Below are 23614 nucleotides of genomic sequence, written 5' to 3'. Positions count from 1 at the left end.
TCTGTTTGTATATTTTACTGTGCTTTGCTCATATCCAGTGAGACTTCAAGTAGAATGTGAATTTTGAGTTTTTTATTTTGAAATTCATTCAGTGATATAAAAAATCTTTTTGTTTTTGGTTTGATTTATATTGAGGTCTCAGCTTAATCTTAAATGATTTCTGGTCTTTCCCAAAGTTGACCAAGGTAAAGCCTTCTCTGATCACTAAATAATTATGACAATGAACATTTAGAGGACATTTGCTGTATGCTAGGCAGTTTTGATACATTGTCATATCTAACATTCAGAAAATACATTAGAGTTAGAACTATTAATAACACCATTTAAGGTACTAGAATTCAAGGCTTGCTGCAAATAAGAAGAAGAGTAGAAACTCAAAGCCATATCTACCAGTCTCCAAAATCCCTATGACTTCATTTCATACTCCCATACTAGCTTTAAGTACTATGTATGTGTGTGTATATACACATACATATGTATTTATACATATATATAACAGTATTTAATGTGTAAAGAAAAAAATGAGACTTCTAATGAGCAGTCTGGTTTTCTAGAATGAGCCCAATTCTTAGAAGACACTAAAGAAATAAGAATTCTTACATTAGGCCAAATTCCAAAAAAAAAAATTCTCAACTCATTTTTATTTGTTTATGCTTCCACCTTCATATAACTACTCCAGGCATTGCCTGTAGTCTCTTCCCCATGTATATTACTCAGAAACATAGTCTTCCTAGAATGCTCTCAAAGCTTTCATTATCACTAATGAGAGTTACTTATATGCACCTCGGGAAGAGCTACCTGTTAATATTCTATCTTTATTTCAGTAACTAGCTTAGTTTTAACATTTTTCAGTATCATTTGGCTGATTTTATATGTCTCTTTTTGAAATCTACAATATACTTTTCTCAGTAGCATTAGTTATGAGCTAGCAGAACACAGTATAACTGAGCAGTGATGGCTGGAGGTAAATTATACAAAGACTGTTCATTCTTAACAGTTATGTGGTTTAAAGTTTTATGTGATTCCAGAAATTGTTGCTAAAAACATACAGCATTCTATTAGTACAACACATATGCTCTTTAATAGTGTGATAACTGATATATCTTGTAAATTGAAATAGAAATTTAAATCAGTAATGGATCAAGTAGTCAGCACTTGTCGTAGGATCCCAAATGACTCTTGCAGCCTGACCCACCAAAGCCAATTAGAAGGGAAAAAATCAATACAACCCATCTAGGTCTTTTGAACCAGCAAATTTGAAATTCATCCAGTGTGTGCTGGAATGCAGATCGAGAAGAAAGACTGACATGCTGCTTCCCATCCCTCCACAACTTCCAAAGAGCCAAGTAACTTTCCTTGCTACTGGCTTTCTATCCTACAGTAAGAAACTTAGCCTTGCATAAGCTCAGATCACTTATGTGGTTCAAATTAAAACATCTTTCAAGTAGAGACTCTCAGTCCATTATTCAATCCCCTCACCTTGTCTTCTCTGGAGGAGTGTTCTGCCCTAGACTGAAGTGTCCATGAAATCCTCCTCATTATGGCTAAACCCATGGGCTCTTACTTTTCCCTGAGGTACTAAAGGTATTCCCAGTTCCTGCTTCCCTAAATTCTTATACAGTAACTGATAGACTTCAAAGTAAAATACCCTAATCCCAGGCATTCTAGGGAGCTATTTAAAGGATTCTAATGTGAATTAGTGAGCAAAGTGACCCTTCTTCCTAATGATATTGTGTAAGTCTGAAGTTTTCACTGCCTAGAAATGCTGGCAGGTAAATCCCTGAATAAAAATATTCAGTTGTTATGCACAACATTTTCACAAAAACTCCACCTAGCTTGCATCATAGTTCATTTGTACCCTGTAAAGTGATTTTCTGTTCTATTACAAAATATTTACCACTACAAATTCTCTCCTTTTGTATTCTCAGTCCCGATACCCACAATAACACCCATACTTACAAATACAATTTCTGTATCAAAGAACATGTAACATTTTAATCAGAGAATAATAAAGTTAGATAAATTATTATTAATGTATTGAGTTATCTAATATGTCCTTAATAAATCTTAATGAATACTTTTTCAAGTTTTAAGTAAGAATTCTTTTCAGATTTTTTTTCCTTTTGTTGTTCTGTTGTAGATCAAGCCTAGGGTCTTGTGTGTACTAGGTAAGTGCTATACCACTGAGCTACATTTCCCAGCCCTTACATGAAAAAAACAGGATTCTGTTTTTTTGTTGGTTTGTTTTGGTTTTTTGAGACAGGATCTCACTGTGTAGTCTAGGCTGGCCTCAAACTCATGATGTACTTGCCTCAGCTAAGTATTGGGATTAGGATCAAGGACCTCCATGCCCAGCTGAAAAGCAATTATTTTTGGGAAAGAGGTTTCAATGTGTTTAAATCACAACCTAGCATATATGGCACCTAAATTCCCATCTATAAAGTAAGGATAAAGCTTGCATTTTCAAGTTTATTACCACTTGAGGCTCTTCTCTTTGTCCTCCTACTACAAACATTTGAAAATAGCGAACAGTAAAAAAGGAAAATGTAAGAATAGGACTGGGGATGCAACTCTAGTGGTAGCATGCGTGCTTAAGAAGGCCTTGAGTTCAATCCCTGGTACTGCAAAAAACAAACAAACAAACAAAAAACCTGTGTGCACTGTGTGCACCTGTAAAGCACTTTAGATACTATCCCTTCTTCACTTAATCCTCATAAGGAACCTATCACTCTGTTGCTTCCTGTGAGGATTTAGAGGGACTAGTAACTACTGTAAAATCACATAACGGTATATGTGTGGTAGGTCTGCAGTTTGAATCTTGGTTTATCTGACTTTAAATTCTATCACTTAAAGACATTATAGTGCATCTTACCCTAACTCTCCCCTTCAAAGCTCTTCACAATTATATCTGTGAGCTAAACTAATCACAACAGCCTTATAAGATCATTCTAAAAGTTCTCATAATGAGTGAAGAAATTAGAATGCAAACAGGCAAAGCAGTAAGTTCACAGTCATAAAGCAAGTTTGTAGCACAGCTGGGACTAGAGCCAGGTCTCCTGGTCTCCATTCTAGAAAAGCATCCTGCTTCATGATCATGGACCAACACCTGCTCTGATAGTGAGAACTGGGATCATCCTGAAACAACCATTTAGTACTTCTGCCAAAGAGGCCACACATTGAGCAACACCATTTGCTGGTATTTTTCTCTGCTGGTTCCGTATTTCCCAAACAAAATATGCCAGTCTGTATTGTTTTTCCTACTCTAAATAGTTGCAACTTTGATTACAACAATGGTCAAGCAAGTTGAATCAATCCTTTTCTGGAGAAGGAAAACAGCTTCTTTGTTGAATTTTTGAGGTTTCGAGTAGTCTGTCCCTAAATAGTTCTGCAGAGGCACAGCTGTTAGACATGAATTCTGGCCACTCCTGTTGGGTGCAGATGTAATGAAGACCAAACACACTATTGTCTTCTACCATTTCCATTAAGTCAGTCTGATTACAGCTTTCAGAGACCCGAACACTTGTAAGCACACAAAATATCATACACAATGCCTAAAGGAGTGAATATTGTCTTTCAATTGCTCCTAACTCTAGTTCAAGGTACAAACACTTAGTTATTTTTGAAAGTTATTTTCTTTTCATAAAAAGAGAATTCTGTACCAGCTTGTCAGCACTGCCAATAAATGGATTGACTAAATTTTAATGGCACAGAATTGGGACATTTTTCCCTCAAGTGCTACATTTCAAATTCCTTATAGCCTATGACATCATGGGCTCCAATAATAACTTTCAGAACAAAATATAATTAATTCTATTATTACTGCTTACATAGTGCTTTACAATTTAAAATACATTTTTCACATATTATCACATTTGAAACCTTGATTCTAGGAGATGGTCATTAGTATATTTATTTTATAAATGAGCAAATAGGGGCTGAAAGAGGTTAGATTACTTTACCAGTCTCAGCTTGTAGTCAGAGACATAAAGACTTTTACAAAATCTTCCTGAAACCTACATTTTCAGAAATCAGAAAGTATGATAGCTTAAATTTTGCTATTTTGTGATGAAAGTTTTCTAAATGAGCTTTGTTCAGATTCTTAATTGATGGTGTGATTATTTTGTGTCCTAGGGTTCTAATTGAGGAATAGAAATTTAAATAACATACAAATAGATAAATTAAATTCTCTTTTATAAAATTTTGAAAGTCCTCCTTCTAAGTACCTCTAGAAATTAAGACACACTTAGAAATGAAACACTAAACAATGACAACATTGCTCTAAAATTAATGAAAATTTCCCAGTAAATGAACACTATCCCTCAAACGTAACAGTGTATTTCTTAAAATACAGATGTTTTACTTAATTGACAGTTTTAAATACAAAGTTCTTACTTCATTTTAAATATTTACTTACTACTGCTTTTAGTAAAATTATTTAAAAGTCCCTATTATTCAGGTTTTAAAATTGATAAATTAAATATAAAAATAAAAACCATATTTCTCGTTATTATATATTATTATATTGTTTAGTACAATTTATTTTGAAGCATAATTTCTCAATCTTTATTGTAGTTGTTCAGTAGTTGAACTATGGGTATTTGATATTATCATGGTGGACCTTGCTAACAAATTCATTTCCAGCATAACCAAAATATCTACTACCCAGCTATTCTGTAGTCTCATCTAAAGACTATTCAAAGAAAGTTGTTTGAGTACCAATACCATGTTCTAACTCCATTGCTTCCTGCCCTCTGCAATATCTTCATGAAAATACAGAAAAATTATATTCTTCTTACTCAAATCTCTGCCACATTCAAAGTCTTGGGTTTAATGCTATTTATTTTAAAATATCATGTTCACCTAAAACTTCAGAATGTAACCTTATTTAGAAGGAGGATTTTGTAGATATAATTAAGCAAAGTCAGTTCATACTGGATTAAGGTGGGCTCTAATCAAATGAGAGCATGTGTTTAAGAAGAGAAGGACTCTCCCAGAGAAAAGAAGAAGACCTAAAATGGTAGTAGGGATTGGAGTGATGTAACTATAAGCCAAGGATTGCTGGGAGCCACCAGAAGATAGAAAGAGTCCCAAAGAGAGATGGCCCTCTTAGCTCATTGATTTCAGAATTCTGGCCTCCAAAATCTTGAAAGAATAAATTTCTCTATTAAACCATACAATAATCATATGTTATGGTAGTATCACTGTCTTAGCCCAATGTCAACATTCAAAAGTCAAAGTTCAGTTTCTACTTAATGTGCCTTTACATCATGATAAAGTCCAAAGATCATTAAGTCAAACCACTGTAAGTTGTGGACCATCTGTAATTGAAGTGAAACAGTTACTCCTTCTTTATAACTTCATTCTTTACTTCTACTCAATAATGGTGATGGTCATACCCAGAGATTTCTCCAGAATTCACATCCTCCCTGACTTGTTTTTTCAAATTAGAATTTTATGTGTCTGAGATTAGTAAATTCATAATATCTTTTTAAAGAAAGACTTGTATATAAAGCACTTTCATAATTTATTTAGGTTGATATATGGCTCCATTAACATTGCTGTGAACAATTTATGTCTTTGAGTAAAGTATATTTCAAGAACAAAAGAAGAAAGAGTATTTAAAACAAATATCTACTAACTAATAACATTCATACCACTTGGGTTTTTAAGATGTTGACATTTACTAGACTGGGTATACTATTTATTTTTTAAAGAAATACAGTGTCATAAATTCTGTCAATTTCCCATTACACCCACTTCTCTGACTTGTTGGGGTAAACCTTTATCCTGGAGTTCATGTGTTTCCTTTCATTTGTGTTTTTAATGCATTTAACACATATGTATATATATGTAAACAATAAATGATATTGTTTTGTGTGGTGTTTGACACAAATGACCATATACTGTATTTCTCACTCTAAGCTTGTTCTTTTTCCTCAGTTTTGTGAATTTCTGTATTATCAGAGTTATAGTCTCTTTACAAAATAAAGAAAATCATGACTATCCAGTCTAAATTTTAATTAAATTAACTAAAGCTTTAAAAATAGTATCATTACAGAAAGTGGGGAAAAGATTATATATTAAATTTCTCTTCCATATGCAATAATAATGTCAATATGCCTGGAAGTTTCAATCCTGTTATATAGCAAAATGTTTTTAATAACTACAATCAACATTCTAATCTCAATATATTCAGTTAATTCTATCTTTTCCTACTATTTTCTATGTGCTTATTTTGACATTTTTGCATAATGCTTCTAAAACATCAAATGTATATACAAACATATACCATAATTAATTTAACTATTCCTCTATTCTTAGATATTTAATATATTCCTGTTTACTCCATCCTTAAAAGTATACCTTAACAGACAAAACAAAAATAACCATAATTGTTAATTTTTATTACATTTTGAATTATCTCTTCAGAGTAGGTTATAAAGCTATTTATTCATTTGTAAATTGTCTTTTTATTACTTATTTTTCTTTTTGTGTTTTGTGGTCATAGAAATGTGACTACATAGAAATATGAGTGAATTATCTGTGTCATAACTATTTTATACACATTTCAATTTTATATGCAGATTTTAGAAAGTGTAAAGAATTCACGAGAAGTATAACGCCCTCAAGAATAGGAAATAAAAATACTGAGATTTCCTTTAGAATGTTAAACTATAGAATGAGCATACAGTGAATCAGAGCAGAGATACATCAAAACGCTTAACCTGATTGAATGTATATAGAGCTGGAGCAGGACCATTCCCAGAGGCAAAAATCTCACTATTCCTTATTATAAATTAATAAATTAATTAAACTAATAATTCACTGGTTGTGATTTGATTTCCCATGCAGTTTGGCTTTGGGGAAGCAAGGTCCTTGTTGAACTGATTCAAATATTCCAGTTTTTTAGGCAATTATGTTTCTCATTGTAAATTGAATTGTCATTTAATCCCAAGATTCTGCTTAAGTAATAGACTCTCTCTCTGAACTGACAAAAATCAGGTTTTGGAATGTTTAAGGCTTCTGATAAGACCCACCCACCAAGTCCTCCCAACTTGGCAGCTTCTCAGTAGTCAGTCATGTAGGTTTTTAGCAGAAGAAGACTCAAATCTATGCTAATTAAGTCAATTTTTCCTTCAGGATTTCCCTTACTATTTCTACATGTTGAAATTCTTTCCTCTAGAGACTTGAAAAATATTAAAGTCTATTCTAGTGTTTAGTTTTTTAAACATATGTTAATCCAATGTACTCATGTATGGAGTCCTTATGTCAAGATGAGCTCACCATTCACTTATTCATACTGCGATTTTTCATCAAGTAACTGCTAAGCAACAACCTGCATTCTTTTGTGTGCTGAAAGATAGCCATACAGATCTTAATCTAGTAGGGAAAATAAACATAGTTATTAGTAAACAAGTTTACAGGGCTTTCATACAGGACAGTAGTTCTACAGGAGCCTGGAAAAGGTAATCTATACATACCTAGGTGGGGAAATAAGAAGGAAGGACAGAGAAGAAGAAGGAAGAACTTCAGATAGAGACTAAAGTCCCAGAAGTAAAGAATATTAAGACTTATCTGGACAATGTGAATAGTTACATAACTTCCATAAAAGGATGAAGGAATGAAGGAATGGAGAATTTCTTAAGGGTTGAATTGGAGAGGTAGACAGATTAATCATTACCTTATTTATTCTAGGAGCCATTTGGTAGAAGTATCTCTACTGAAATCCTGTATCATTCTAGACTATTATAATTATAACTATACTAAGAGGTACAAACTATTTCTATAATGATCCAAAGGCATATATTTGCTTTTCATGCTGTAAGGTCTCTGTCACACTATTCACCTCTGCTGGTATAGTCTGAAAGCAGCCATAGACAATGTATAAACAAATAAGTGTGGATGACTGCCAATAAAAAAAAACTTGACTTCCAAACAGGCAGCAGGCTACAGTTGGCTCCAGCTTATAATTTTTCACTACTGTCTAGAAAAGTCCCTCCAAAATAGTAGAAAATCATGCTTGGAAGTAATACAGACTAATTAACCTCTTACCTGGAAACACAGGGCAGATCTTAACTATCTGCAAAAGCTCATCATGGTTGGTTAATAACTCCTCTTTAAGAAGGAAAAGTATTAAATGAACTTTTTGAAACATATATATACAGATGCGTTTAAAGATGATTAATAACATAGATAATGTAGACATTCCATTGATTTCAACACAAAAATAGAAGCCTCAAAATGTTTCAAACTTGCAAAATGGAAACTTTATATTTGTATAAAATTTTTAAAATGTATTGTTTCTTCTAAATTTCATAATAATCTCATGAAACTTGAAGGAAAGATATGTATTTTTGTCAAATAATCCCAAAACCCAGGTAAGTGCCCAACACAGAGAACTGTGTTTAGATACATTGAACAGCAGATATTATTTCTCCTTTTAACAGTTGAAAAATTTTGTCCAACAGTCATTAAATAGTTTACCTATGGTTCATTAGTAGTGTTAGTACTAAAATCCTCATTTTCTGACTTCTGAACTTTTATAATTTTAGACTGTGCAGTCACCAATATGAAAAATTGTGTAGGAGTAAACAATTCTGTAAATGCAGCAAGATTATTAAGATATCTTTTATAGGATGAACTTAAGGATTTTGTCTGCTCATAACTCTTTCTACAACAAGGAAATGCCTCACTACCCTCATTCCAGAAGTGCCATGTTCATGCATGTGACCTTGTCTATTGGTACAAGCTGTTAGCCAAAGATGGGCATCTGGCCCAAACTCTGCCATAGGAAGACTTGCCTGGATATTATAGAAATGTCACTAAGAAAGAGAATGCAAAACAGAAAACTAGGGGCTATAAGAAATGTTCCATCATGCAAACTGGTGGGCAAGACTATCTACCCTGCAACATGAAAGAATGAAGCAACCTGCAGAGAGAAACCTGGATAAAAGTTGGAGTGTTCTGAGCAGATTTGTCTTGGTTTAGCCCTTACAGATACATAACTCTAATTATATTCCTGGGTTCCATAAGACATTCTATGATCTTTATTTTTTTTCTTTCTTTTATTTTATCATTTTTACATTTACTTATATGTGTATACATTGTTTGGTCCACCTCTCTCCAACCCCCCCCCACCCCACCCCAGCTTCAGGGCAGAACCTGTTCTGTCCTCTTGCTCTCTGATTTTGTTGAAGAGAAAACATAACAGATAATAAGAAAGACATAGCGTCTTGCTAGTTTGAGGTAAAGATAGCTGTACAGAGAGATTCCTAGCATTGCTTCCATGCACTTGTGTATTGCAACTCACATTGGTTCATCTCTACCAGACCTCTTCACTACTTCCCGGTTCCCATAGTGGACTCTGCCAGTTTAAGATTCACTCCTCTACAGTGAGCATATCAACCACATTCAAGTTTTAAGTTTCCTTCCCTTTCACTATTCCTCCCATGCATGTTCTCCTCTTAGTGTGTGACCCATGTCACATTAAACATGTCATTTTAACAGTTTTATTGAAGTGTAAGTAATATACAAAAATTATTTAATGTATACAATCTGATGAGTGTGGACATTATATTCATGCATGGTATTATCACCATAATCATGTAATAAACATGACCATCACTCCATAAAAAATATATTTGGCCCTAAGAATTAAAATAGGGGCACTTACCTTTTCAGAATTTCATAATCATAGGTAGGCTAAGAGAAATCTCCAATCATTCTCTTTACAATAATGAGACCCAAGAATTATATATGCCTCAGTAGTTGTTTCTGATATAACATGCCTCCTCTATTAAGTATATAATGTGATCCTCTAGCTAATGTTTTCAAAGTGTGGTCCCTGGACCAGCAGCATTAGTATCACTGGAAACATGTTAAAAGTGAAAATTATCAGGCCCCACCCAGGACCTACTAAATCACAAACTGGTTGTTAGGCCAGCAACTTGTGCCCCTGCATACTAACGTTTGAGAAAAGCTGCTCTACAACAAGCTAGGCTCATTAATGACATTTTGAGGGGAAATAAGAGGTACAGAATGCACGATGACAATGTTTACATACAGTTATTTGAGCAATAAGACAACCAGGCTGGCATAATCACATGTCTGAATGTGCCTGTGTTTTTTTCCCTACACTAAATGGATATATTGGAGATATTTGATTTATGTAAAAATAAACACTTGGGCATGCGACACTAGTTAATACAATGTGACTTTAATACTGAAAACTTTTCACTATGTTTTCTTAGACTGTTCTTTCTCATTTTCTTAGGCACTTACAGTGAATGATTGGGTCACCCAGGTATTTTATTCAGTAATTGAAAGTTTGAGTATTGTAGTAGGAAATTATTTCTTTTAAAATATGTTTTAAACTTATGCTTATTGAGTGAGGAATGGCTTGTGTACTTTGACATGATTACATTAATTCAATATTTAGCACTGAATTATGTTTTAGAAGAATCAAGAAAATAAGTATAATAATATGTATTAACATATCACCTTTTTATGTTTCTAAGTGGCTCAGATAGCTTTGTCATAGGAAGTTATCAATTTCAACAAAATTTATTCAAATTTGGGGGAAATGTTAATTGAATATTTCTTCAATTAATTGAAGTCTGAGAAACCATACACTAAAACTCCATTTTTCACATTACAGAGCTATTTATGTTGTGATAATTACTTTTGCTTTTTAATAATATAGTGTTCCTTGGACTTTTATTTGAAAAGATATATTTAAGTAGGCTGTATTTATTCATTATCTTTTGTGGTTATTAGGGAATGTTACCATTTTCGCTTAGTACTAAATAATGTTCTAAAAATATTTTCTCTCTGCCTTTCATTCTATTCTTCACTTAGATGATTTTTATAAACAAACACTCACTTGAAGTATATAGACTGTTTAAACAAATCTGTTACTACAAGAAATTTTTTCTAATATTTTTTCTTTTTTATATTAGCATACATTAATTATACAAAGAAATTTCATTGTGAAATTTCCACACATACATAAAATGGATTTGATAAACTTCTCTTCCATTACTCTTCCTTATCTCCCCTCTCCCTTTTATAACACTTAATTGTATACTTTTATTTATTTGTCTTTAAGTTCAAAATTTACATGTTGCTTTTTACAATCTAGGAAGAATCATTTTATATTTACACAAATCTCTCTGTAGCTTGGTCAAGATTTTATAAAAGTTTATCATACGTATATAACAATACTCATTGATGAAACATTACAAAACAAAATTACCTTTATTATTGTAAGCATAGGGTACTTTGTCTTAAAGTTTACTGCTTCAAGCATTTCTCAAAATAAACAGGACATTTCTGACTTTTTTATCTCAATAATTTTTTTTCCAAAATAAACACACAATCCTTTGGGAAATAAATTCAGGGGCTTCATAATGAAGCAATCTCCTAGCTATTTCTAAATGACATTTGTCAGTATAGTTACCTTGTTTTTCTTAGCAATAGCTATGACGTTTGGTGATCAATTTTTGTTGCTTATCATATTATACAATATGTACTCTTTGACTTCTAATATCGTTTAGAGTCACTGCATTGTGTGTTCAAGTTTGTGTGTAAATGTGCCAGAAAAATAATCACTTTGTGATGAATTTTTTTAAATAGTATTTAAAAATCTATACAACTTTAATAAGCTTGTAATTATTGAAATTTAAACTCATTGGAACATAATCTTTCAAGTGTTATACATGTATAAATATTAAAATAGGTTTTTGCTCTTTGGCTTTTACAAATGCAATGCTTGCAGTTAAACTCTTTACCAACAGGTGGTGGTAGAATGTTTAATATATATTCCTAAGGTCTAATTTATTGAAAAAAAGGCTGTTAAAATATGCTTTTTTAAAAAGAAAAAGTTACCTGGGTTTGATCCTCAGCACCACAAAAATATGAAAAAATTATGAAACAATATGCATATGATTAATCCTTGCTCTTTATTTATGTATTCATTTATTCATTTTACAGCTTCCAAGAACACCGTTCGATTGGTTGGCGGTAGCGAACCCCACGAGGGTAGAGTGGAGATTTTCCACGATGGCCAGTGGGGTACAGTTTGTGACGATCACTGGGAAATGCACGTTGGACGAGTTGTCTGCCGGAGTTTGGGATACCAAGGTGTTCAAAGTGTGCACAAGAGAGCTCATTTTGGAGAAGGTAATCTTACGAAAATCTTTTTTGTTTTTTTTTTCTTTTAAAAAAATGTAGGTCTTCTATAGCTAGATGGACCCAAGTAGGAACAGAAGCATATAGCATGGGAGAAAAGAATTCTATATAGGATTTTTTAAATGGCCTTTCCTAGAAAGTCGAAATAAAATGAAAGGGATGGTATAAATAAAAGACATATGTTCCTTGACAGCTCATAATATTTAAATTTCATTTAGACTCAGTTTGAAGAAGGATAGACAGATGAAGTAACAGGGAAATTAAAAATTATATTAAAAACAAGTGCCACACTCAGGAATTTAGGCAGAACCAAGAAGTAAAAACTGAAAAATCAAAGCAACAAGATCTCCTCCCATTACCTTCTTCTCTTAGATGTTAAAATCATAGGGAGAATTACAGGAGGTATCTGTATCTGCCTTCTCCTTTTAGATACGAAGAAGGTAATTAAGATACTAAGAAGTGCAAACACTTTAAATAGATATAAAGACAGAAAATTAGGGGGCATGTATTGCAAACGGGAGTCCTGACACTCATACCTATTGCCCATGTGTTTACATCACAGTTTTTTTAAATAACAACAAGACCTGTCTTAGCCACATTTTTGGTAATAAACCCACCTGGAACCTATTTTTTATTCATGTATTCATATGTGTGTACATTGTTTAGGTCATTTCTTCCCCGCTCCTTGCACCCTGCACCCTCCCTCTTCCCCCAAACCCCCTCGCTTCCAGGCAGAACCTGATATGTCCTTTCTCCAATTTTGTTGAAGAGAACACATAAGTGATAATAAGAATGACATAGAATTTTGGCTACTTGAGATAAGGATAGCTATACAGAGAAATTTCTAGCATTGCTTCCATGCACAAGTATATTATAATCTGAATTGATTCATCTCTAACTGACCTCTTTATATTTCCTGGTCACCTTCTCATATTGACCTCTGTTGCTTTAAGGTTGCTGTATTAGCTCCCCTGCAGTGGGGACATCAAACACTTTCAAGTTTTGGGTTTCCTACCTATCCCCATTCCTCCTGTGTGTGCTCTACCCTTAGCATGTGACCCAAGTCCAACAACATTACTGCATTTGCCCTAGAACTGAAGTCCGTATATGAGGGAGAACATGATTTTTGGTCTTATGAGCCTGGCTAACCTCACTCAGGATGATGTTCTCCAGTTCCATCCATTTACTTGAGAATGACAAGATTTTATTCTTCTTCATGGCTGAGTAAAATTCCATTGTGTATGAATACCACATTTTCTTAATCTATTTGTCAGTAGTGGGGCATCTTGGCTGTTTCCATTACTTGGCTATTGTGAATAGTGCTGCAATAAACATGGGTGTGCAGGTGACTCTGGAGTAACCTGAGTCACATTCCTTTGGGTATATCCCTAGGAGTGGGATTGCTGGATCATATGGCAGATCTATGTTTAGATTTTTAAGAAGCCTCCGTATTGTTTTCCAGAGTGGTTGCACTAGTTTGCATTCCCACAAGCAGTGTACAAGGGTTCTTTTTTCCCCACATCTTCGCCAACATCTGTTGTTGGTGGTGTTTTTGATGATAGCTAGTCTAACAGGGGTGAGGTAGAATCTTAGTGTGGTTTTGATTTGCATTTCCTTTATGGCCAGAGATGATGAGCATTTTTTCATGTATTTTTTGGCCATTTGAAGTTCTTCTTTTGAAAAAGGTCTGTTTAGTTCAGTTGCCCATTTCCTTATTGGTTCATTAGTTTTGAGACAGTTTAGGTTTTTGAGCTCTCTGTATATTCTGGTTATCAGTCCTTTGTCTGATGTATAGCTGGCAAATATTTTCTCCTACTCTGTGGGTGGTCTCTTCAGTTTAAAGACCATTTCTTTTGTTGTGCAGAAGCTTTTTAATTTTATGAAATCCCATTTGTCCATCCTTTCTCTTAGTTGCTGAGCTGCTGGGGTTCTATTGAGGAAGTTCTTGCCTATACCTATTGCTTCCAGAGTATTCCTGGCTCCTTCCTGTACTAACTTCAGAGTTTCGGGTCTTGATCCATTTTGAGTTGATACTAGTACAGGGTGATAAACATGGATATAGTTTCAGTTTTTTGCATGCAGATAACCATTTTACCCAACAACATTTGTTGAAGAGGCTGTCTTTTCTCCATTAGATGTTTTTGGCACCTTTGTCAAAAATAAGGTGAGCATAGCTGTGTGGATTCATATCCAGGTACTCTATTCTGTTCCACTGGTCTTTGTATCTGCTTTTGTGCCAATACCATGCCATATTTATTGCTATTGCTTTGTAATATAGTTTGAAGTTAGGTATTGTGATACCTCCAGCATTGCTCTTTTTGCTGAGTATTAGTTGTTTGCAGACTCTTATGTTTCCAAATGAACTTTAAGGTAGATTTTTCAAGCTCTGTGATGAATGTCATTGGGATTTTGATGGGAATTGCATTAAACATGTAGATTGCTTTTGGTAGTGTAGCCATTTTTAGTATGTTGATTCTACCAATCCATGAGCACAGGAGATCTTTCTACCTTCTGTAGTCTTCCTTGACCTCTTTCTTCAGGGCTTTGTAGTTCTCCTTATAGAGATCATTCATATCCTTTGTTAAGTTTACTGCTAGGTATTTGATTTGTTTTGAGGCTATTGTAAATGGAATTGTTTCCATATATTCTCTCTCAATTTGTTTGTTGTTGGTGTATAGAGAAGCTAATGATATTTGTAAGTTGATTTTGTATCCCGCCACCTTGCTATAGCAATTTATGGTGTCTAGGAGTTTCTGGGTAGAGTTTTTGGGTCTTTATGATATAGAATGATGTCCTCTGCAAATAGGGATATTTTGACAGTTTCTTTACCTATTTGTATTCCTTATATTTCTTCTTCTTGCCTAATTGCTCTGGCTAGGAATTCCAGGATTATGCTGAATTGAGTGGGTATAGTGGGCACCCTAGTTTCATTCCTGATTTTAGGGGAGATGGTTTCAGTTTTTCTCCATGAAGTATGATGTTGGCTATAGGTTTGTCATATATAGCCTTTATAAGGTTGAGGTACATTCTTTCTATTCCTAGTTTTCTTAGAGCTTTTATCATGAAGTGGTGGATCTTATCAAAAGCTTTTTCTGCATCTATTGAGATGATCAAGTGGTTTTCGTCTTTTATTCTATTAATGTGCTTTGTTACATTTATAGATTTGCATTTGTTGAACCACCCCTGCATCCCTGGGATGAGGCTGACTTGGTCGTGGTGAATGATCTTTCTGATACATTGTATTCGGTTTGCCATTATTTTGTTGAGGATTTTTGCATTGATATTCATTAATGAGATTGGCCTATAGTTCTCCTTTTAGGAGGTGCCTGTGTCTGGTTTTGGGATGAGTGTAATACTGGCTTCATAAAATGAGTTAGGCAGTGTTCCTTCCCTCTCTACTTCATGGAACAGTTTAAGGAGGGTTGGTATCAGTTCTTCTTTAAAGGTTTGATAGAATTCAGCAGAGAATCCATCAGGTCCTGGACTTTTCTTTTTTGGGAGACTCTTTATTGCTGCTTCAATTTCATTTTGTGTTACAGATTTATTCAGGTGATTAATATCCTCTTGGTTCAATTTTGGGTGGTCATAAGTATCTAAAAATTTGTCCATTTCTTCAAGATTTTCAAATTTATTGGAATACAGGTTCTCAAAGTAGTCTCTGATGATACCCTAAATTTCCATGGTGTTTGTTGTTATCTCCCCTTTTGCATTTCTGATTTGGGTTTTTTCTCTCCTTATTTTAGTCAGGTTTGCCAGAGTTCTGTCAATCTTGTTTATTTTTTCAGAGAACCAGCTTTTTGTTTTGTTGATTCTTTGCATTTTTTTTTGTTTCTATTTCATTAATTTCTGTCCTTATTTTTATTATTTCTCTCCTTCTGCTTGTTTTGGGTTTTGCTTGTTGTTTTTCAAGGAATTTGAGATGTAGCATTAGGTAATTGATTTGAGATCTTTCTGTCCTTTTAATATATGCACTCGTGGCTATAAAATTTCCTCTCAGGACTGCCTTTGTTGTGTCCCATAGGTACCAGTAGGTCCTGTTTTCGTTTCATTAACTTCCAGGAATCTTTTAATCTCTTCTTTTATTTCATCAATGGCCCACTCATCATTGAGCAATGCGTTGCTCAGTTTCCAATTGTTTGCGTTTTCTACTGTTGTTTTTGTTGTTGAGTTCTAGTTTTAATGCATTGTGATCAGATAGAATCCATGGGAATTTTCTATTTTCTTATATTTGCTTAGGCTTGATATGATCAATTTTGGAGAAGGTTCCATGGGCTGCTGAGAAAAATGTATATTGTGCAGAAATTGGATGAAATATCCTGTAGCTATCAGCGAGGTCCATTTGATCTATGGTATGATTTATTCTAGAATTTCTTTGTTGATTCTTTATTTGGATGACCTATCTATTGGTGATGGGGGGTATTAAAGTCTCCCACTACCACTGTGTTGGAGTCTATATATGCTTTTAGGTCTTTCAGAATATGTTTGATGAAATTGGGTGCATTGATGTTGGGTGCATGTAGGTTGGTAATTGTTATTTCCTTTTGGTGTATTTCCCCTTTTATTAGTATGGAGTGTCCTTTTTTATCTCATTTGATCAATGTAAGTTTGAAGTCTACTTTGTCCTAGATAAGTGTTGCTACTCCTGTCTGTTTTCGGGAGCCACTGGCTTGGTAAATCTCCTTGCAGCCTTTCACCCTAAGCCAGTGCTTGTTTCTGTTGATGTGATGGGTCTCCTATAAACAGCAGACTGTTGGATCTTCCTTTTTAATCCAGGTTGCCAAACTGTGTCTTTTGATAAGGATGTTAAGTGCATTAACATTCAGTGTTAATATTGATAGATTTGTGTGATTCCTGTCATTTAGTTGTTTTTGTTGTTTAAGGGTTTGATTATGTACAGCTGAATCAATGTTACTTGCTGATTTCTTGTCTTTTCTTCTCCTGTGGTTGGTGCTGCCTGTCCTCTCATGATTTTGTTTGCTTTCATTTTCCATGTGCAGAATTCCTTGAAGAATCTTTTTTAGTGGTGGCTTGGTGGTCATATATTGTTTTAGTTTCTATATATTGTGGAAGATTTTTATTGCTCCATCTATTTTGAATGATAGTTTTGCTGGGTAGAGTATCCTAAGGTTGAAGTTGTTTTCATTCAGTGCCTGGAATAACTCACTCCACGCCCTTCTTACTTTTAAGAAGTAAGAAGTTTCTTTTGAGAAATCTGCTATGATTTTGATTGGTTTACCTTTATATGTTGTTTGTTCTTCTCTCTTAGAGCTGCAGTATTCTTTCTCTATTCCTTGTGCTTGTTATTTTAAGGATAATATATTGTGTGGTAGTTTTATTTTGTTCAAGTCTGTTTGGTGTCCTGGAGGTTTCCTGTACCTGATTGGGCATAGCTTTCTCTAGATTTGGGAAATTTTCTGTTTTTTATTTTTTTGGTGAATATATTACAAATCACTTTTGCTTGCACCTCTTCTCCTTCTTCAATGCCCGTGATTCTCAGATTTGGTCTTTTGATGGAGTCAGTGAATTCTTGCATATTCCTTTCACAGGTCTTGAATTGTTTAACTAATCAATCTTCAGTTTTTCCTTTAATTTCCATTTTACCTTCAAGTTCTGAGATTCTGTCTTCTGCTTGTTCTAGTCTGCTGGATTGGCCTCCCTTGTGTTTTGTATTTCTGTCTCATTCTTTTTTCTGAGGTTTTCCATATCATGGGTCACTTCCACTTTAATATTGCCTATCTTTGTCTTTAATTCATTTATTTCTCTATTTATAGTGTTCTGTTTCACTTTGGTGTTTATTTAGGGCTCCTATGAGTTCATTTATTTGTTTCTGTATCTTCTCATATTCTTTATTTTTGGTGTCTTGATATTTCTTGAGTGCATCTTGTACGTTTTGGTTAACCATGTCTAGTAACATCTCCATAAAATTCTCAGTGATTACTTGCATGTTTTCTTCTTTTATGGTGTTCTTGTGGGCTTCATAGGATTCCTTGACATAGCTTATCTTTGTTTTGTTGGCGTTTGGAACTGGGTATCCATTTTCTTCATTTCCCTCTGAATCTTACACTTAATTATTTTTGGGGGAAGAATGGTTTCCACCCCTTTTTTATCTTCCATTGCTCTTCTTGGTACTGTGCAACTATGTTCTTGATAGGCAAGTTGGTGGCTTCAGTCACCTATTTTCTTTCCCTTGGTTTAATGTTGTTTTGTGGTTGTATTGGGTTTGTAGCTAAGTGTGTGTGTGTTATTTCTGTCTCTGCTTTTTTTTACTAATAAATAATTTTTACTAAATTATTTGCTAATTCACAATAGTAAAACTAACAACAACAACAAAACCCTGAAAAAATCAATGTGGAGAGATGAACAAACAAACAAACAAAAATTCCAGTTTTAGGAACAATAGAATTTCAGTCTTATTTTAAGTTTTGGTGTTACTCCTCCAGCATCCAGTCCTGGTATTGGTATTTAAGCAGAAGCTCTGTCGTAGTCTTGTCAAGTGGTTGGGTAGTGTTTGTTTTTTTTCTTCTGTTTTTCAGAGGCAGCTGCTTGGTCAGCTTCTCCTTCAGTGGGGTGTGGCAATTTAAGTTTGTGTGTTGTCCTCAGGTTCCAGGATCAGCTTTGTAGCCCACCAGCTCTCCTGCTTTGGAGTTGGGTTTTCACTGTGCTTGAAAGTTAGGGGCTTGTTTCTTTGCCTTGCCCCCTTTCTCTGGGGCAAGGTCAATGATCTGTCAGCTGGCCCCCTGCTGTCAGTGTGTTGTGATGGTTTGCTGATTATCTTTCAATTTTGCTGTGTCATGTGACTTTGGATGTTGCTCACTGGCTCAGGAGATGATCTTTGTGGACCACTACCTGCCCTATTTCAGGCAGCAGCTTATCACCCGGCTGCTGTCAGCCCTTCTGCTTTTCCAGCATTTGTTTACTGAACATTCATATAGAGATCAGCTTCTTGCTCCTCCCCCCTTCTCCAGTGTACGTTCAGCAACTCTACCCCTCTGCTGTGTGTTAGTTTTCAGATCCTTGTTTATTGTTTAGGTTTTTTGTTTGTTTGTTTTTTGTGGGGGGAGGGGGTAGTTCAGTCTGCCCAGGGAGCTATGCTGGTTTTTCCTAGCAGTGACTGGGGGAGTACCATGTGATGCTTGGTGATCACCTGTTCGTCTGCTGAATGTCTCCCAAGCAGGTCTGGGACAAGTGTCTGGCGGTAAGGCAGCCCTCCTGTTTTGTTAGTGTAACATGGTATAGAGAAGCTTTCCATGGGCTAGGGGTTCAGGGTGTTGATGTTTATATTTCCTTGCTCCTTTATTTCTGCCAAATGTGGCTCCAGCATCTCAGTGAAGTTTTGGAGTCACAGAGCTCATGCTGTCTGCTTCTGCACTCTAGTCACCATCTTGGATCCCTCTGGAACCTACTGTCTCTAATGATTAGGGCTTGCAAGGTGGCTAGTTGTCTAGATAAGAATTCCACATGAAAGACTCCAGATAAATACCCTAGATAAAAACAACAGTTTGGAGACTTCTTCACTACCCATTTCCTGTGTGTGAAGTGCAGGAAATGTCTCTCTCTTTCTCCCTTTCTTATTTCTTCTTACTTTTCCCTGTTTTACTAAAATAAACTCTGCTCAACTTTCATCTTGTGTAAATCCCCTTTTTGCAAAACCCCTCAAAATGCTTTTTATTGTGGATCTCAAGTTCCTGTAAATTGTGTGAAAACTAGAAAGGTGAGGGAACCCCCTCTTTCTTCCATTTTTTGGTAACCAGTTGACATAGAGGAAACTAGAATAATTGATAAGATAGAAAAAGAGGAATGGGGCAAGTGAAATATGGACAGGAATGACACATTCTGGGTGGCTCAGTTTACATAATTGGGTGTGGGTAGGCATGTGAGAAATAGTATGCTCATCACAGTCTCTCTTCAGTGGGACTGAGAGAAGGTGCTGGCCTCTGTATTTACCTCTTCACAATGTCCCAGTGGAATGAGGTAACAGTATGCACCCCTAATGGAATATCTATATTAACCTAGGACAATGAAAAGTTACCAAAGAGAAAGAAGCAATTGCATAGGCTTTCTGAACTGACTCCTTCTGTTATCTTCCTTTAAGGAGTAGGCCAGAGAATAAGTGAACAGAAAGGCTGCATCCCCCTCATTTTGAGGTTGATAAAACATTAAGTAATTCTTTGGCTTCATATGAATTTATGCGTTTCACCTACATGACTCAGTAACCTATTTTATGAATGTATTAAAAGGGCTATGAAATTTTTACTATGAATTTCTTTTTTTCAACTTGGCATCTTATAATTGCTTTTATAATTATATATATACAAATACTTTAATTCTGAATGACAAAGAGATTTGGAAAATGTGGATACACATGCATACATCAGCATTTTAATCAATATTTCCTACTTGCCTATCCTGTTTTTCAAATCTGATTATCAGTTTCTCTGAAGTTGATTGTGACAAAAAAATGTTTTAACCTTCTTGATTTCCTAAGCATTAATATTCTAGATACATGTGATCGAACTGACAAAATAGGGAGGAAATTGCATGTAAAAATTATAAAGAACCAACATTTGCAAATAATCTTACCTATAGTGATTAAATAGAAAAGCATGTCAAATCTCACATCATAAGGTTAAAACAAGATAGACTGTTTAAATGCATAAAAGATATTGTTAAGTGATATTACGCTACAATTCAATTGAGTAATGGTTATATGTCAGACATTGCACTAAAAACTATTCATAACAGGTCACAATTTTATCCTTCATCCCTTTACCTAAATGGATTTCTGTGTCAAATATAAGATTTGAGCAAGGGTTTCAAGTTTACAGTTTAAAGAGGCCCAAAAGACATTTTAATCTCATGAAGAGAGTAGATATAAGATTTTTTAAAAGTGGTAATGTGCAGAGTATCTTTACCCAGATTCAGCCCCTGGTTATAAGTTTTTAATTTTTTTATTGTTGTACTGGGGTTACATTTACAAAAGTATTTACAATATATCATAGTTGAATTCAATTCCTCTATCATTCTCCTATATCTTCCCTTCCTCCATCCCTGGAATAGTTTTGACAGATCTCATTTATCCATTTTCATACATGAGTACATAATATTTCCATCATATTAACCCTCTTACACCCTTGCCTCATATCCTCTCTTACTGGTACCAACACTCCAGACAGGACCTGTATTTGTGCCATGAAAGTTTGAATTGAAGAAACAAAGGAAACAGAAGCTATCCATAATTTGCCACAACCAGATAGATGGCTGAAATTTCCAAACTTATATCTCTACCATATCTTCAATGTTTTTTCTTCAGGTTCAAAGGTCTGAGCCAAAAATCATTCTGTCTGCCTCTAAAATTTACCTCTCAAAGCGAAATGTTTTCAAGCTCATTGGGCTAATTTTTTTTTTTTTTTTTTAGAAAAGAGAAAAAAAATCCCACTTTTACCCACAAGAGAATCAAATTATGTAGACTGAGGTCAATCAGAGTTTCCACATGTTGTATGAGGAAAGAACCCATTTCTATAACTAAGGCCCATGGAATGAAGGCTATTTCAAATACATAATTGTAAAAAACATTGTAAATGACTGGACATCTATGAAGTAGACATCTGCTGATTAATACAATTCTCATCCATCATGTCTATACACCTGGTAAATGGCTAAAAATTCTTCAGCTTCAGAATAACAACATGTGGATGGTTTGGATTATCAGAATGCAGCTTTGTTACAAAATAACATATAGAGGGTGCCAATAGTTCAGATTGTTTAATCAGCATGGGACAAGCTCAATATGAAAACAAGAAACATATTCTAAAATACCTTTACTCAAGATGAGTTCTTTTGTAGCTTATGTGGTCCAGAGAGTTGAAAACTCTGCATTTAGCTTTGTTTCTTTAAGAAACAAGTTCAACAATACAGTTCATTAACTTTACATCTTGAGCTGAACCTTTCATCAATTGCAGAGAATACTAAATTCAGAGCAACAGCAGTGTATGTTCTGTATTCAGGGGAAACTAATACACTTTGGCAAAATGCAGTGTGTGAAACCACCACTTCATCTATTCTCTGAGCATAAAGGCCTGCCATGGACTTCAAAGATGTTTTTTCACTGAAATTCTAACCTAGGTGGGAAACACAGAGTTGGAGACTATTTTCTTAGAGATTGCATCAACTTTAAAACCTAGCTCTACAAATAAAATATCCTTTTCCCTCAAACTTTTTATCCATACCTGCTCATATCTCTAGAGATTTCTAGTCTAAAATACTGGTAAGAAAAGAAGAAAATAACTATCCTATAATACTGCAAGAAAATGTTTTCTCTTTCAATAAGGAATGAAATGATAGGGTTTAGCCTTAAGTGAAATTATTTACTTGACTATTAGAAGACAAGTGTCTTAAGTTTTCTGACAGAATTGTTTCTGTAATATGTCTGATTTTTTCACTTTTAGGCTGTGTGTTTATGGTGCTTGATGATTCTATGCATTGTCTCAAAGTTATCTTATAATGAAACAATAAAGTATGTCAGGATGTTGGTTTTCCTTTCACATTTTCAAGCACCTAGTGAAGTGAATTCAGAAGACTAGGAGCTTTATATCTAAGAAGAAGCAAGTTGAAACCTTAGCTCTGGTACTTATGTTTCAGAATTTCAATTTCCTTTCTAATAAAATGAGAATAATACCAATGTAGAAAATTTGTTTTGAATCGTAAGTGCACTAACATATGGAAAGCACCCACTACAAAACCTGACTCACAGTATTGCTTGGCCCTGAAAGATATCACAGCCAGCAGCTAGCATACTATATAATTACAAGTTTATTTGAAAGCAGTCAGACTGATATTATATTGTAGAGTGACATTGGTGATGTTTCAAGGGTCAGAAAGGTAAATGTGATTTTCCATTGTATGAAGGTGTGAAAAGAACTCTCATAATTTCCCAACTCTATTCAATATTGCCACAACTCTTATTTCAGTCCTCTGCTTAGAGTTCACTACCAAACAAATGAAGAATGATCAGGAGAATTTGAAATAATAAAGCAAGGTGACCTGAGCTAAGAAAAATAATAGAATCAAAGTTATTCTTAAGAAGAAAAAATTTGAAAAATAAATTTCTTTATCTGCTTCATTGAATATTGTATTTTAAGAAACAGGCTTACCTTGTAAGCTGCTTTGGGATTAGACATGCTGAACAACCTTGTTATGTAAAGCTATTTAGACTCCTTATTTTTCCATTCCTCCCTTTAAATTTACAGTTTCACCCAGGAGAGGGGGGGAAAGCAATTTGAATGCAGAATAGAGTTAGGAAAGAAAGTTAGAAATATAAATGAATGGGTAGGGGAGTAAAATAGAAACATACATTAGAGTTTTCATTATTTATTATTCTCCTAGGAAAATAAGAAGACTCAGATTAATTATTGTACATAATTACCCA

General features: G+C 34.5%; 1 protein-coding gene and 1 long non-coding RNA gene across 20 annotated transcripts in view; one reads left to right on the top strand and one right to left on the bottom strand.

The window, feature by feature from the left end:
• The window catches only part of LOC141416890 (uncharacterized), a 609433-nt gene that overhangs the window by 447659 nt on the left and 138160 nt on the right, over window positions 1–23614 (bottom strand). The window lies entirely within an intron of this gene.
• Window positions 1–23614, top strand: part of Msr1 (macrophage scavenger receptor 1) — a 77119-nt gene that overhangs the window by 46262 nt on the left and 7243 nt on the right. The window contains exon 9 of the mRNA XM_020167486.2: window positions 11992–12180. Within this exon, the coding sequence (XP_020023075.1) occupies window positions 11992–12180 (189 nt within the window). The remainder of the gene's footprint in view (window positions 1–11991; window positions 12181–23614) is intronic.

This window comes from Castor canadensis, chromosome 14, assembly GCF_047511655.1.
Source record: "Castor canadensis chromosome 14, mCasCan1.hap1v2, whole genome shotgun sequence".
NCBI classification, from domain to species: domain Eukaryota; kingdom Metazoa; phylum Chordata; class Mammalia; order Rodentia; family Castoridae; genus Castor; species Castor canadensis.
This window is presented reverse-complemented; position numbering and strand designations above follow the sequence as displayed.